General features: G+C 44.7%; 1 protein-coding gene across 2 annotated transcripts in view; it reads left to right on the top strand.

The window, feature by feature from the left end:
* Positions 1 to 13,598, top strand: part of LOC140714990 (transient receptor potential cation channel subfamily V member 6-like) — a 111,992-nt gene that overhangs the window by 58,250 nt on the left and 40,144 nt on the right. Inside the window, exons 8-9 of one of the 2 annotated variants that reach the window (XM_073026730.1) lie at positions 4,072 to 4,284; positions 10,160 to 10,246. In XM_073026730.1, the coding sequence (XP_072882831.1) occupies positions 4,072 to 4,284; positions 10,160 to 10,246 (300 nt within the window). The remainder of the gene's footprint in view (positions 1 to 4,071; positions 4,285 to 10,159; positions 10,247 to 13,598) is intronic. The other variant, XM_073026731.1, reaches the window with a different exon arrangement.

The following is a 13,598-nucleotide window of genomic DNA, read 5'->3' as shown; positions in this document are numbered from 1 at the left end:
TACCTCCTCTGACTCCAAAGGTTTCAAAGGTACATTTAATGTCAGAGAAATGTATATAATATACATCCTGAAATTCTTTTTCTTCACAACCATCCATGAAAACAGAATGTCCCAAAGAACGAATGACAGTTAAATGTTAGAACCCCAAAGCACCCCAGCTCCCCCCTCCCACACATAAGCAGCAGCAAAGCAATGCTCCCCCTCCCCCACCAGCAAAAAAAAAGCATTGGTGTCCCCCACTGAGTACTCAAGCATCAGTAACGATGCAGACTTGCAGTACCCCAAAGACTACTTGTTCACCTGGTTATTCGGCATACCACAGGCTCTCTCTCTCCCTCATAAGGGAAAAAGAGGTGTCCCCATTTCACAGTGAGAGGGAAGACATAACAAACAACTCACTGATTTACGATGTTAAAAGTCTGTTGTGTCATTTTTTCTGAGCTCTGTGCCGAAAGAACTCGGGTCTCTGAGCATACAGCCAGCAGCTGTATCCATTTCAGTCTCTGTCTCCATGACACACCAATTTCCTGCGGTGGCACTGACCTAGAGTCCGTCCGCCTCCAGAACCATGAAATCCTAGAACTCTGAAGGTGTGGTAGTCTTCTAGTCCACGTCCTTGGCATCTCAAATAGCAGCCAGTCGTGAGACCCCGAGAGTGGTCCCATTCCCTCAATGAACCGAAGTCAGCATGTAGCTCCTGGTCAGGGTCTTCAAAAGAACTCTGAAAGGGAAAAATAGAGATACTAAAGATGGAAATAGAGCTGTTTCCGAAGATGCAAGCAAAGGAGTCGCAATTAGGTGCCGTCGTCCTCCTAAGCTTCACCCAGACACACGTTTCCACTATTGCACCTGATTGGTCCTGTTCTCACAATACTCATCCTCTTGCTCGTCACATACTTGTAGAATTCCTTAGGGTTTTTCTTAATCCTGCTTACCAAGGCCTTCTCATGGCCCCTTCTAGCTCTCCAAACTTCATTCTTAAGCTCCTTCCTAGCAACTTAATAATTTTCAAGACTTCCAAAAGTACCAGGTTTCTTGAACCTTTCATAAGCTTTTCTCTTCTTCTTAACTAGATTTTCTACATACATTGTACACCATGGTTCTTTAACTCTACCATCCTTTTTCTGCCTCAATGGAACATACCGTTGTCAAACTCCATGGAAATGTTCTCTGAACATTTACCACATTTCTGCCTTGCATTTCCCTGAGAACATCTGCTCTCAATTTACATTCCCAAGCTCCTGCCTGATGGTGTCATATTTCTCCCTACCCCAATTAAATGTTTTCCCAAATTGTCTGCTTCCATACCTCTCCAGTGCTATGGTAAAGAAGATAGAGTTGTGATCACTACCTCCAAAATGCTCTCCCACTGAGAGATCTGACACATGACCAGGTTCATTTCCCAATACCAAATCAGGTACAGCCTCTCCCCTAGTTGACTTAACTACATATTGCATCAGGAAACCTTCCTGAATACATCTAACAAACCACCCCATCTAAAAAACCCCTCTAAGGAGATGCCAGTCAATATTAGGAAAATTAAAATTTCCGATCGCAATAACCCTATTATTATTGCACCGTTCCAGCATCTGCCTCCCTATCTACTCCTCAATGTCTCTGTTAGTACTGGGGAGTCTATAAAAACATCTAGTAGAGTTATTGCCCCCTTCCTGTTTCTGACCTCCACCCACAATGATTCCGTAGACAATCCCTCAGTGACTTCCTGCTTTTCTGCAGCTATGAAACTATCCCTGATCAGCAGTACCATCCCTCCTTTTTGAAACATCTAAAACCCGGCACATTCAGCAGCTATTCCTGCCCCTGAGTCATCCAAGTCTTCTGTAATGGCCACAACATCATAGTTTTACGTAGTGATCTATGCTCTAAGTTCATCCACCTTGCTCATGATACTTCTTGCATTAAAATAGTCATATCTCAAACCATCTGGCTGAGTGCCACTTTGTTTTATCATCTGCCTATCCTTCCTCATAAACTGTCACTACTTGTGTGCCAACTACCCCATCCTCTGCCTCTTCACTTTGGTTCCCACCTTCCTGCAAATCTAGTTTCAACCCTCCCAAACTGCAATAGCAAACCTCCCACCTAGGATATTGGTTCCCCTCCAGTTCAGTTGCAACCTGTTCCATTTGTATAGGTCACCCCTTCCTCAGAAAAGGTTTCAATAATTCAAGAACTTGAAACCCTGCCCCCTGCCCTCTCCTCAGCCACTCATTCATCTGCGCTGTCTTCCTGTTCTGTTCTAGCTCATGGCACTGGGAGTAATCCAAAGATTGCCACCTTGGAGGTCCTGGTCTTCAGCCTCTTTCCTAACTCCCTATACTTACTGTGCAGGACCCCTATCCCTCTCCTGCCTATGTCTTTGGTACCAAAATGTATCACAACCTCCGGCTACTCACCCTCCCCTTCAAGAATATTCTGCGATTACTCAGAGACATCCTGGACCCTAGCACCTGGGAGGCAACACACTATCCTGATATCTCTTTTGCTGCCGTAGAATCTCCTATCTGTCCCCCTGACTACTGAGCCCCCTAGGTCTATTGCTAAGCGTGACTTCACCCTACCCTTCTGTGGCTCAGAACTGACCACAGTGCTATTAGTCTGGCTGCTGCTGCCATGCCCAGATAGGTCATCCTCCTCAGCAGTATCCAAAGGGCTCTACCTGTTGCTGAGGGGAATGGCCACAAGGGGACCCTGCACCGACTTCCTTCTCCCTATACCTCTCTCGGTGTTCATTCATCTACTCCTCCAATTCTGCACTCTGGGTGTAACCACCTGCTCAAAAGTCATATCTATCAATTGCTCTGCCTCCTGGATGATCCTAAGTTCATCCAACTCTAGCTCCAGCTCCTTAACGCAGTCTTTCATGAGCTGGCGTTGGCTGCATCACGCAGATGTAGTCATCAGGGAGACAATCAGGTTCCATGAATTCCCACATCCTACGGAGGAGCATTATGCTGCCATATCTGCCATCCTGCCTGCACTGTACAATGGGCAACCAAGACCAAATCAGCAATAACGAAAGGAAAAACTAACCCTTCTAACCTGTTTATTTGGCCTCAGCCTCTTCTTGTCAAAGCCACTTGAGTCAAACCTGATGGTCCTACACTCACTGCCAGCCTACTCACAACAATGTCCGCCCTGCTTGCCCCTTCTGTACTCTTACTTAATTTGCAGTGCTCTGCTCCCGATGCTGATTGGACCTCTGGAACATACACATGCCCGTGATGCTCTCCTTTTATATTAGCTTTGCCGGCCTGCGAGTAAACTCTTTGAAGTGCTCTGCTCCTAATGCTGATTGGACCTCCTTATAGCTAACATTTTCTAATCCAGGCTACATCCTGATGAATCACTTTTGTACCCTCTGCAAACCCATTCTATAATGCAGTGACCTGAATTGGACACAATATTCTGATTGTGACCTATCAGAAGTTTTATACAGTGGCAACATGATTTCCTGACTTATATATTCAGCACCATGACCAATGAAGGCAAGCAGGCCATATGCCTTTCTCATCTTGCTCCCTACTTATGTTGCCACTTTCATTGAGCAAAAACTTGCAATGTCAGGAATCTTTTTTTTTACTGCATATCATTGCGCTTAAGGGTGCTGCCATTTACTACATACTTTCTTCCTACATTTGACCTCCCCAAAGTACAACACCTCACATATCTCCAGCTTAAACTACAACTGCTATTTCCCTTGCCACATTTCCAACTGCTCCATATCATGCTGAATCCTTTAACAAATACAGAAACATAGAAACATAGAAAATAGGTGCAGGAGTAGGCCATTCGGCCCTTCGAGCCTGCACCGCCATTCAGTATGATCATGGCTGATCATCAACTCAGAACCCCGTACCTGCTTTCTCTCCATACCCCCTGATCCCTTTAGCCACAAGGGCCATATCTCAGGTTGGAAGGGCCAACCTTCCTCAGTATCCATAACTCCAGCAGTTTTTGTGTTGTCTGAAAAATTACTAGTCAGTCCACCTACATTTTTGCCCAAGTCATTTATGGATATATGTTTCTACTTTGCCTTGTTTCTTACAGGCCTTGAGGATTCTCAACATCCCTGCAATCAAAACACTGATTCACTTCAAGTGGAACAAATATGGAAAGTATTATTTCCGAGTTCTTGCTTCCATCTACTTTATTTACATCAGCATATTCACAGCGTGCTGCATCTTTCGTCCTCTTGTACCACGGCAGAATAATGTCACAGACCCAAGAGATACTCAGATTTTGGAAGAGGCACCATTAGATGTTAGTACTTTGACATTGTTCCAATGGACTGGTTCCAGCTACTGTGGCTCTTTGAACTGGGGAGGGTGGTTCCTGTGGTGTTACCCTCAATGTATCCTGAACTTATTAATGGCAGAGAACCTAAGGGACACACTGATGTAACCTCCATACTGCTCTAGTTACCCAACATCAGTCTTGAGCTCCAGTGCTGACTATATGGGGTTACATGTTCTCCTTGTGAACACGTAGGATTTTTTCACGCATTCCAAAGCCATTTGGGTCAGAAGATTAATTGGCCACAGTTAATTGCTCTTGTGTGGATGTGAGAATGTGGACAATAAAAAAAGGATTATTGTAGGATTAATCTAAGTAAATGCTTGATGGTCAGTGCAGATGCTATGGGCTAAAGGTCTCTATGCACTGAACTACTATGAAAAAGTAATAAATAAGTAAGTCATTCATTGCTGGCAATATCTAGCAGGAAACCTAGGCTGTAACTCAACAAGTTGCAAGGTCTTAGGTGGAAAGAAGCACATTGTTGCTTCAAATCAATCATGGCTGATTTTTTAAAAAACCTTATTCTCCCACCTTCTCTTCAAGCTGCTAACCCCTTTTCCAATTAAAAACCTATCAATCTCTGCCTTAAATCCAGCTGAAGTGTTGGCCTCCATGGGTTGTGGTCTGAATGACTAGTGGACACCATAGTCAGGTTAAGGATAAACTAATTATGCAAGATTCCTGGAGGCTTGGCAAAGTTGTTTCATGGTTGTTCATGGATTGCTTTGTGACTCATGATCTACTGTGTTAACAACATGTCTCTCTACAGTTAGAGTAGTCCAGGCACAGGAGCATTGCTGCAGAAAAGTCATCTCAGCCTTTGATAACCTGTCAGGGTCCGGTCCAGAACCGCGTTCCAGGTTTTGATCCGGTCCGGGGACTCCAGACTCCGGGTCCTGCAGTTGTCCCTCCCGTCACCCGTGATCTAGTTAGGACCCTCCTGGTTCAAGGAGGCACACCTGTAACTCATTGAGCTGCAGGTGTTTATAAGGGGCCTTGGGACTGGGACCAGGCGGGTGGTCGTTTTGTTCTGTTCCCCGTTTCTCCGCTGGTTCCGAACTCTGCTTTGCATTCTGTGATTCTGCCCGGGCTCTGATCTTCTCTTCATCATGCTTCTCTGCCCCGTGCCAGTACTACCAGGTTGGTCCGCTCCCCCACCTTTCTTCCCATGCGCTGGTTCCGCTTCTCCGCTCGTTTGTTCTGTTTGCGCGGTCGCGCTGTCTGCCTGCCGTTTCCGATTTTCCCGTTATCATGACTGTTGTGTTGGTCACCCTGGACCTATGCCCGTTCTTACCCCTTGCCTCCGTCGGGCAGGTCCGGCTGACCTGCCGCTGCCCGACGGTGGTTCTGCCTGTTCCTATCCCTTGCCTCTGTCGGGCAGGCCCAGCCGGTCTGCCGCTGCCCGGCAGGGGTTCTGCCTGTTCCCATCCCTTGCCTCCATCGGGCAGGTCCGGCCAACCTGCCGCTGCCCGGCAGAGGTTCTGCCCTGTCCTTCTCTTCTGCCCGAACCCTGGGATAGTGCCCCGCACTCGCCTAGGGGTCCGTTAGTGCCCAGGCCTCCGATGTTTCCGCCTGGGAGACGGCCCTACCCGGGACATATGCACATATGCCCTACCCGGGAAATAAATGTGGGTAATAAGTAGTGAATTCTCAGGTCTTGTGCATATTATGAGGCAGGATGTATTTGCAGTCATTAAGAAGTGGAAGAACTTGGAGGGTTATGGGCTGAACACTGGCGACTGAGACTAGCAAGAAGGATGCTGTGGTTGGTGAGGACCAGTGGGGCTGAACTCAGAGTACCTAAACTGGGCCCAACACTTCGTTACAGTCATGGAGAAGGAACGCCAGAGGCTATACTTCATTAGGAATTTGAGGATGTTCAGAAAGCCATTAATGACTCTTACAAATTTCTCTAGTTTTAAAGGTCGGCACAACATTTTGGGCCAAAAGGCTTGTACTGTGCTCTATTGTTTTATGCTGTATGTACAGTTGGGAGCATTCTGACTGGTTACATCACAGCCTGGTATGGAGCCTCCAGTGCAAAGGATCACAAAATACTGACACATCCGATTTTCCCTTCTCCTTCTCAAGTTATAGTTTAAAACATATCATATTATGGTCACAACCTCCTAATGGTTCCTTTACCTCGAGGTCCCTGATCAAATCTGGTTCATTGCACAACACTAAATCTAGAATTGCCTTCTCCCTGGTAGGCTCCAGTACAAGCTGTTCTAAGAATCCATCTCGGAGGCACTCCACAAACTCCCTTTCTTGGGGTCCAGAACCCTTGGAGTAGAAGAACTGCTCTTTCTAAGTACAGACACTCTCAAGATTCTGAATATGATTCTGAAAATTGCCCATAACCCAAACTTTCTGAAAGTTAGAAACACTGCTGGCTGAGAATGCAAATCAAATATCGTACACCCATTGAAATCCTACACACATCCTGTGGCCTTCAACAGTGACAAGGAGGTTCCGGATTGCATTGAATTGTATTGAACTGCTGCTGCCAAGTTAATAAATTTCACATCACATGCCGGAGATGAAAAAAACCTGATTCTGATTCTGGATTGAATCTATTTCATGTGTCCTACACATGTACAACATAAGACTAACTAAAGTTTGAAGTTAATAACTCATCTCCTTCTACCTTAGGCCACAAACTTATCAATCATTTCTTGTGTGTATATATAAATATGTGTGTGTATATGTGTATGTATGTATATACAAAGGTATATATAGACACACACCTTATATACTACATATATATCTTATTTTAATTTATAGTTCTTTTTAATTATTATGTACTGCTGCCACAAAGCAACAAATTTCATGACATATGCCAATGATATTAAACTGATTCTGATTCTGCCATTCCATCATATCAGATTTATTATACCTCTCAACCTTATTCTCCTGCCTTCTCCCCATAACCTTTGACACCCTGACTAAGCAGGAGCCAATCAACATAGAGCCCAGGGAAGGCTCTTTTCTGCCCCGTTCTCCTCTTCTGCTCGAACTCTGGCATTGTGCCCCGCACCCGCTTAGGGGTTTGCCCAGGCCTCTGATGTTTCCGCCTGAGGGGGCGTCCCAACCCGGGATATATGCGGCCCGCCCAGGGAGGGCTCTCCGCCAGCTTATCTGCCTGCCAGCCTGCCTGAACCCTGGGGACCTGTCTACCTGCCTGCCTGAACCCCGGGGACTGTCTACCTGCCTGCCTGAACCCCGAGGACCTGTCTACCTGCCTGCCTGAACCCCGGGGACCTGTCTACCCGAACTCGAAATTCAGGAGCCTGCTCCGCCCTGCCTGCCTGAACTTCGGGAGCCCGCTTCACTCTGCCTGCCTGAACTCTATCTACCTGAACCCCAGCTCTACCCTTTAGTGCCATGGCATCCCCATCCTGTCCTTCCCCTAGTACTTCAGTGTCTGCGGCCTGTGTTTGGGTCCATCCGGCCGTGTTTCTGACATAACCTCAGCCTCTGGACATTTTGCTCCATAGAAAGCTGAAGTTAGGAGCTTGAGTCCTTGCATTCTAACAAAATTGGATCATAAGTCAACTTACCATACTCTTTTGGGGCTCCTGAACATGCTTGTCATGGCTTGTCAATGGAAACATTTATTCTGACTACTGCATAACCATCACTAACCATGGCAGAGAGGAAATAGCAGTCATAGAATCATAGAGCTGTACAGCATGGAAGACATGTCCTTTGGTCCAACTCATCCACGCCAAGATGAGTACCCAAGCTAATCCCATTTTCCTGCAAATAACCCATAATCTCTAAAACAATTTTTTTTAATCCAAGTACCTCTATATATGTTTTTCAATTGTTCCCACCTCTTTTGTGTAGCTCACTTTAAGAACAGTTGAAGCTTGTCTACCACCAGTGTCACTCCTGGATGCCTCTAAATTCCTATATAGAATGTTATACTCCTGAAAAGTGGTTGAGTTTTATACTTTTGGACATAACCATATAACAATCACAGCACGGAAACAGGCCATTCCGGCCCTCCTAGTCCGTGCCGAACTCTTAATCTCACCTAGTCCCACCTACCCGCACTCAGCCCATAACCCTCCACTCCTTTCCTGTCCATATACCTATCCAATTTTACCTTAAATGACACAACTGAACTGGCCTCTACTACTTCTACAGGAAGCTCATTCCACACAGCTATCACTCTCTGAGTAAAGAAATACCCCCTCGTGTTTCCCTTAAACTTTTGCCCCCTAACTCTCAAATCATGTCCTCTCGTTTGAATCTCCCCTACTCTCAATGGAAACAGCCTATTCACGTCAACCCTATCTATCCCTCTCAACATTTTAAATACCTCGATCAAATCCCCCCTCAACCTTCTACGCTCCAATGAATAGAGACCTAACTTGTTCAACCTTTCTCTGTAACTTAAGTGCTGAAACCCAGGTAACATCCTAGTAAATCGTCTCTGCACTCTCTCTAATTTATTGATATCTTTCCTATAATTCGGTGACCAGAACTATACACAATATTCCAAATTTGGCCTTACCAATGCCTTGTACAATTTTAACATTACATCCCAACTTCTGTACTCAATGCTCTGATTTATAAAGGCCAGCGTTCCAAAAGCCTTCTTCACCACCCAAGTGCGGAGAAAGACACACTGAGGTGGGTCAATAGTTCACTGACTTTAATGAGAACTGTTGCAGAATTTAAAGAAAAGAAAAACAATAAACACTAGGCCAACAGGGCTGTTAACTAAAACTCTCAAACTGAAAATTAAATGCCAACACTATGGCTGGCAGCAATAACTAAATACTAAATGAATACTGCTCCTTTACAGCATCGGTCAAAATGGTAATACTGTTTCCCAGAAAAACACAAAGGTATGCAGGAAGTGTAAATGTTGCTGTGCTTTTAGTGAAGTCTTGACAAGACCAGAATGAAAAGAAGAGCATTGAGTACCACCATAATGAAACTGTAATTAGCTGGAACGTGCATACTTACAAGCGAGCCTTCCAAACCTGATGTGCAGCCTGCCTATGCAGGCTTGTAGACCCCACGGCAGAGTCTGTGGTTGTGACCAATTTATTCCTTTATGTTCTGCAGCTTCCATAAATGGGATACAACATAGAAAACTGCTTCCATGCAAGTGATTCACAGTGTTTCTTGAACAAACAAGTTGCAGTTTCAGTGTGGTATCCTCAACAGAGGCATCACATGAGGAACAACGTCATTCATATAAATACTCTGCTTATCAGCAGCATGCATCATGCAATGAATTCCAAAGTGCATCTTTGATAGAAAGGCACTTTTACTTTGGAATCACGCAAAGAATCTTTAAATTTCACCAGCATGATACCTACAAATTGGTACATGTTTTATTATTGTCCACGTACCAAAATACTCCTGAAGCTTACATTTGATTGCCTTCCACAGAGTCTACCAGGGACCTACCAGGGAAAAGGCAAGAGCAGAAGAATGCAGAATATAATCCACAAGTTACACCTATAGAGAAAGTGCAATGCATGTAGACAAAGAAGATGCAAGGGCCACAAGGACATAAACTGAGAGATTAGGAATTCATCTTTATTATACATCATAGGGAAGAATCTCTATCCCAGTGGCTCATAGAAGCATTTATGTGGATTTTCTGTTCTTTAAAACTATTTAATAAATTATTATAAACATACCAAAGAGGTCCATTTCACAATGGGGTGGAAAATATAACATTGCTGGCTTTTGTAATCCAATCAGAAGCCAGCTGTGTCTCAGTGAGGTATTGCCATACAATTTGCTATCAGTGATAAAATAAAGGTAATTACCTGCACTCATTCTTTCAACCATTTACTCTTGTTTCCAGCTGTGCTATATATCAACAGAAGATTATATCCGCTTGGTGGGGGAATTAATTTCTGTCTTTGGAGCCGTTGCCATTCTTCTTGTAGAAGTAAGAGCATTTTTTTTTCATTTGTAGGATGTTTGTAAGAAATAGAAGCAATCATTGTCTTTAAAAAATATCCCTGTCAAAGTGTCATCAATGGCAGATAAATGGAAACCATACATGTAAAGTTCTATATTAAATTAATTTATCCTTGAAGAGAGCAAAAACTTTGAGATCCAGAACTGTGGAAAAGGATTCCATTAACCAACACAGATAATTTGTCTAGGGTTGGTGTTAACTGCCCAACCCTTTACTACTATCTATAGAATGTAAAACTTCTGCTAGTGATATACAATCAGAAATTACTCTGAATTAAAATTGTTCAGTTGTACCAGCCTATGTGGTACAGTGGTACAGCTACTGGAGTCACTGAGAGAACCGGGTTCAATCTTAACCTCAGGTTCTAGCTTTGTGGAGTTTGCACATTTTTCCTGCAACCATGCATGATTCTTCCAATTGTTCCAGTTCCTTCCTGCATCCTAAAGATGGGCAGATTGATGGGTTAAATGGCAACTCTGAGATGTTCTTTGAGTGAAGACAGGTAGTGGAATCTATAGGTGGTTGAAGATTGGGGGAGAATAAAAAGCGGGATTAATGTAGGACTAATATAAGTAGGTGGTTGATGGTCAGCATAGACTTGATGGGCCAAAAGGCTTGATATTGTGCCATATCTCTTTATGTCACTATGATCATTAGTGAACTACTTATAGAAGTGATCTGAGGAAATATTCCAACCCCTTTCCTCCCACTGAGCCAGGTGCAGGTCAGTGGTTTAGGAAGAAAAATGGTTCGGCACAGCCAAGAAGGGCCAAAAGGCCTGTTTCTGAACTGTAATGTTCTATGGTTCTATGGGTCGATTATGTGCCATGTCATACGACATCATCATTATGTGCCATGTCGTATGATGAGGGCGATCATGGTCTATCCACACCATGATTGTTCCTGCTAATTTTTTTCTACAGAAGTGGTTTGCCATTGCCTTTTTCTGGGCAGTATCTTTACAAGATTGGTGACCCCAGACATTATCAATACTCTTCAGAGATTGGCTGCTTGGTGTCAGTGGTCACATAACCAGGACATGTGATGCTCACCAGCTGCTCATATGACCATCCACCTCCTACTGCCATGGCTTCACGTGACCTCGATCTGGGTGGGGGAAGACTAAGCATGTACTACACCTTGCCCAGTGGAGAGCTGCAGACTAGCAGAGGGAAGGAGAGCCTTTCACCTCTGTAATAAATTGATAATGCATATGTTAAATACTGGACTAGAGGAGGGAGTATGGGTCCAGGTGAGTCCTGCTCACTTAAGGAAGCTGAAATGTTTCCTATAGCTTCTCCTTTCCAGGTGTAGTGATCGCTGTAGGACCACTATTTGGCTTGCTATTCAGGAGGTGACTCACGTATGGCCTCACCTACACTACTGTACCCATAGCAACACCTTCACATGGTGTCCCTGTTCTTACTGAGTTTGTTATGTCAAGTGTCCACCGGTATAACTGGGCAGGCAGGCTGGGCTCATCAGCCTTGGTTGGCAGCCAGCCTAGGAGAAGGACAACTCCAATTCCAAACCCAGGTAGATGGGACTCATTAGCCTTGCCTGGCAGTCTGTTTAGGAGAAGGAAAACTCTGATACTTAACCTACAGCCTTGTGGTCACCGCAGTTATCGCAGCTCGCTGTGCCATTGTGGAACATCCCTGGCCTAAAGAGTGGACTCAGTCCAGGTGCACCAATCCTCATTATAAACCTGTACAGCACAGGCAGGAAGAAAAGTCCTACAGCAATGGAGATATTCCCTCCTGATCTTTGCAAGCGAAGAAACGGCCATTATCAGAAGGGAGTATTCAAAATATATTAGCAATGTGAACTGAGAATGGATAGAACTGGGAATTCTCATGGAAGATGATTCACACGTAAGGCAGAATAGATCATTTTCTATAACTGACAATGTGAATTTTATTTGATTCTTGTTAGAGGTATCAGCCTTCGATTCAATATTCAAATTTATTTATCACATGTACATCAAAACATATGTGAAATGCATCATTTGCATTAACAACCAACACACCCAGGAATATACTAGAGCACCCACAAGTTTTGCTACAAGAGTTGGTACTATCTTTTGCACCTTGACCCTGTAGTAACACTGTCCCATTTGTCTGTATTGATAAGTATTCATGTATGGATAAATGACAATCCAACAAATTGAGTTCTGGTGCCACCATAGCATGCCCACAATGCTTAGCAGAACAACACAGAACACAAGAAATGACAAAACAAGCCCTGTTCCCCACCCCCCCCCCACACACAGACATACACACACACACACACACACACACACACACACACACACACACACACACACACACACACACACACACACACACACACACACCACACCCCCCCCCCCCCCCCCCCCCCCGTTGTTGGCCTTCAGCCTTCAGCGGCTTTAGTCTTGAGCTTGCAGATGTTGAGCTTCGATTTCCCCAGCTGACTAGCAGAGATTCACGAACACTGATTCTAGCCAATGGGCCTTGACTTCCAGACTTCCAATTCAACTTTTGGACCTCAGTCCTTGGTATTTTCCCCAAACCCTAGGCCTCAAACCATGGACTCACCTGGACATTAACCCTCAAACTCCAGTCAAACTGATTCACATACTCAGGAGGTTATTGGCCTCTGGAACCTGCTGACAACTTGCTGACCCTGGGGGGAGGGGCACACCAGTCCTCATTTATGCTGTCTGCCTGCCCAACATGCGACATTAGTCATCTGACCACGGATGTCCCATGTACATGCCTCTGGCCTTCAAACATGGAGCTGAGGCTTAGATCTGATCTCTAATTTCCCTATATTCCTGTCCCTAAATCTTAACCTGATTCCCTAACTCCACTCTCTATCCCTTAAGACCATCCCTATAAACCCAAAATAAAATCTAAACTGCAACCTTGATGGCGACTACAGCTTGACACCTCTTAAATAAAACCAGATTATTCTTCCCATCCAATTCAACATGGGGAACCAAGTCAGAGACTTCTGCATCAATTGCCTGCACATTCCTGTGTTCATGAGGGATTTTTGGTCTTAGCTGGTGATGAGGTTGGGGATGGCTGTGGGAAATGGCAGTAGTGAGCCAGCATCCTGTTGTACATTCTGCCCAACTTTCAAATATCAGTGTAAGTCATCCAGTCAAGATGCTGCTGAGCTGCAATGTCTATCAATATTGTGCCTCAGACTTAGTTGCTTTTTTTAGGTTTGTCGGGATGGTTTGGGGGACAGCATAGAGAGTTAGAGGTCAGGTTAGTGTTTAGGGGCAGGGATGAGGTAGAGTTAGAGGTCAGGGTAGTATTTAGGGGCA

The sequence above is a fragment of the Hemitrygon akajei genome, chromosome 22 (genome assembly GCF_048418815.1).
Source record: "Hemitrygon akajei chromosome 22, sHemAka1.3, whole genome shotgun sequence".
NCBI classification, from domain to species: Eukaryota; Metazoa; Chordata; class Chondrichthyes; order Myliobatiformes; family Dasyatidae; genus Hemitrygon; species Hemitrygon akajei.
Note: the sequence above shows the minus strand (reverse complement) of the source record. Positions and strands in the feature narration are given on the sequence as shown.